We start from the raw sequence: 3,622 nt of genomic DNA on the forward strand, positions 1-3,622 counted from the left end.
CCATCCCACCATTCCTTCCTCTCCCGCCGCTGAGGCGCTGTCCCCCGGCCCCCACCGCCCGGGACGCGCTCCGGCACGCCGCCGCCTGCCCGCCCGGAGTGGGGGCGGGATTCCCTCCCGGTTTCTCACGCCACAGCGCGGGGAAAACCCCGCCGAGCTGCCGCTCTTAGGGCCTCACTCCGCCCCGCCCGCCCGCATTTCGCTATCGCCGCCGGCCCGCGCTGTGCTCCGCCGTGCCGTCCCCAGACGACGCGATGATGCCCGGGAGAAACCTGCGCAAATCCGCGCCGCCCGCGGTTCCCGCAGGTACCGGAGAGAGAAGGGAGCGGGGTGAGGGGTCTGGGGGGGGACACGCTTCTCCAGCCCCTGGAGCGGGGGCAGCGCCCGCGGCGCCGCGGGATGCGGCTGCGGCCGCCCGTGTGAACGCGGGGAAGGGTATCGCCGGGGCTCGTGGAGAGGAGCTGGGTTTAATACTGAGAAGAAAGAAATAAATTTACAGAAATCTACGATACTGCCAAGATCTCATGGTAATTAGATATTAGCATGGGTGGGTTGGTGGTGCGGGTGTCTGACGGCCGCTCTTGTGCCCTTGCAGAGCGGGAGGTGGCGGCGGAGTGCGCCCTGCAGCTGCGCAGGATCGGCGACAAGTGGGACCTGCGGCAGAGGATCCTGAACCTCCTCTCCAAGCTGTTCTTCCCGGAGACGTGAGCTGTTCCCGGACACAGCTGGGCTGAGAAGCAGGGAAGGACCTTGGCTTTGTGGATTTGGAACAAGAGATTTCACTGGGACCACGAGATGAAGAAAGTTGTATTTGCGTTGTATTTGCTGTCTGTGGCTGCTGAAGAACAGCTGCCGCAACACCATTTCTTTGAAGAATCTTACAGTAATACTGGTGTATGAATGCCAGGTGGAAAAAAAGATGGCGATGGGCAGAGCACCTCGCCACACGATGGGGAGATTTGAGGCAAGACGGAACTTGCCCTTCAGCCTGATCTGGGAAGACTTCCAGCTGCCCCGTTTCCCCAGTCACCCTCTGGTCTTTGTGTGCCACAGCTGCACTTCACCGAGGAGCTTGGACCACCTTCGGGAAGAAGCCAAAAACAGTCACTGTCTCGGAACCTGGCATTGTATGTCTTGTATATCACAGGGCAAAAGACAAGACAGTCACTCAGTTTCTGACTGCTCTAGTTTTCTAAAGCATGGATTTTGCTGAATAGGAATTTGGTGGTGGGATTTTTTAATTTGTTAATTAAAGCACTATCTTTATTGAATGGTTATTTGTTACAGGACTAAAACTTAAAATTTTATGAATTAACACAATGTTGCATAGTTCTAGTCTATCTTATATATGTATATATTTGTATATACATATTAAATATATAAAAAATAGATATGTGCACCCTATATGTATGAAATGAGTATTTCACGGAACTATTAATTGAATGGTGCTTGTTAGACTAAAAAAATGAAAAAATGTTTGAAACATGACATAAAAGTACATTATATTAACTAGAAGAAAGCATAATGTTTTCTGATAATAAAGGAGATACTTCAGGCAGCACAGAGGGGAGCATACTTTAGTATATCATTATATAAGATGTATATATGAATATATATTAAACAAATACAGATATTGAGGTATGTGTGTTTGGTAGAAGGATTCTTTCGACATCACAAAGAATTTCTCAAGAACAGTACAATACTGCTGTGTCTTTATAAGTAACAAAATAGCTCTTCAATAGAAGTAGATCTCAGGTTTTCTTGAGAATGTTATTTATTCAAAGAAAGCAACTACCTCTCTTTGAAGAAATAATATCAATAAAATTGAATGTTACAGTCCAGACAGGAAAATAGCCTTGGATTTCTGAATGTTTACCAGTACTTATAAATGAAGGTTCTTCCCTTGTACTTTATTTCTATTCATTTCATGGCACCTTCATTTCAGTTCTGCATGATGAAGCCGCTGTAGCACATCCAGTGGATGGTGATGCATTGTGCCTGCCTCACTGAGGGGTTATTATCCTTGGCTGGCTTTGGAGGAGATGAATTAAGCATGTTGATCGCCATCAAGGCAAACAGTAACTTTGCTGGTCAATCCATGTCAGATGCAACCCTAAACAGTATTTTTTTCTTGAGTGTAAGCTATCAAGGAAATTGCTGAAGCTGATCATGTTTTGTAGCTACCTCTTAGGCTGACGGTCAGGGTTCCTTTTATTAACTGACCTGGTATGTAAGTTAATTTCCATTGTATAAGGTTGTATAGTTTCATTTTCTGCATTCTGTGTCTGTTGAAATTATGTTTTTCCTGACTTATTTGTATTTGTAATTAATACTTTTGTTAGCTCTTCTGAATCTGGCTTTGCAAAATTGTCATTACATAGCTCTGGTCACTCTGTCACACCCAGCTCTGTGTGGCTGTTACTTGTTGTCTCTGATTTCACTAAGCAGAAGCTGATTGACTTTGCCTGCTTTCCACGTGGAGGACTTAACCTCGTCACACTGGCATTACTGGGAGCTTTGCCGTTGGCTTGAGCACAGTTATCTCCTTCTCCAAGCCAGCTAATACCTTTTCAGGGAGAACATATTTCAAGAGCTGTTGGTATTCATCTTAGTACTATGAAGTAATGTGTTTTGCCAGCATGTACGGAGGTTAGTTTTTCAGGTATTAAAAAGTAGATGCAAAGAGTTTCTGTCAAGCTAAATACCAGCTCCCAGGCTAGCGCCATGTCCAATTTGTCAAAGCTGTTCTTCAAAGACAACCCTCACTTCAACAGAAGGGCTCTCGCTCTATGTCCTGGGCTTGGTGAAGTCCTTGAGTCTTTATCAAGGACACTAAACAATGATTGTGCCTGTCTGTGACTCTCAGGAAAATTTGGCATTAGTATTCACATTAGCAGCTGAAATGTATTTGAATAAAAGTGTTCTGCTCCATACATGCTGCTATATGCAATATGCAATAGGTAACAAGGTGTGGGCTTCATAGAGCCTGCCCAATTCTTTACGCTGCAGCACACATTAATATTATGAAAAAAAATGCATTGTTATGGGGATATCTGAGTTAAGTATTAGCATAGTATTTTCCTGTCTAGATGTGCAAAGACTATTTGCTTTCCATGAAATGTTTCTATGTTTCTCTGAGCTTTGCCAGGAGTGCTAGCATTCACCATGATCTCAGGAAAAAGACCTGTATCCAAGCAATCATTGCCAGTGTATGAGCAAGTGCTTGCTGACATCCTCCCTAGGAGCCCTTTTTGTTACTTCTCCAAAGGATCTGCTATATGACTGTATCAACATGAGTTTGTTTTTCTTAAGGCTTATTCTGGATACAGGCCAGATGTTTTGCTGTATGCCCTATGCATGTATGTCTTGAATTCGTGCTGAGATAATAAATACAAAACATTTGCAAGAAAAATGAGTCATTGTTATAACTCAGGGTTTTTTTTGTGGATCCTGAATGTGTGATGGTATTACACAAATTCCTTCCATACTTCCAAGTCAGCAGGCACACACTAGGGCAACAGCAGAGTGCCAGTACATATGCATTGGGAGATTAGTCTTTCACTTTTCTCTTTGTGAGGAACAAGACATAACCATACCCTTGAACTTCAAAATTGGAAACTGA

The 3,622-nt window shown here is 44.6% G+C and overlaps 1 protein-coding gene across 1 annotated transcript; it reads left to right on the forward strand.

The window, feature by feature from the left end:
- The first annotated feature begins 221 nt into the window (after nucleotides 1–221).
- Nucleotides 222–878, forward strand: PMAIP1 (phorbol-12-myristate-13-acetate-induced protein 1). Its single transcript, XM_065657465.1, has 2 exons — nucleotides 222–306; nucleotides 596–878. Exons 1-2 carry the CDS (start codon nucleotides 255–257, stop codon nucleotides 706–708), a joined length of 165 nt encoding a protein of 54 aa, XP_065513537.1. The 5' UTR covers nucleotides 222–254; the 3' UTR covers nucleotides 709–878.
- The last annotated feature ends 2,744 nt before the right edge of the window (nucleotides 879–3,622 follow it).

This window comes from Caloenas nicobarica, chromosome Z (assembly GCF_036013445.1).
Source record: "Caloenas nicobarica isolate bCalNic1 chromosome Z, bCalNic1.hap1, whole genome shotgun sequence".
Taxonomy (NCBI): domain Eukaryota; kingdom Metazoa; phylum Chordata; class Aves; order Columbiformes; family Columbidae; genus Caloenas; species Caloenas nicobarica.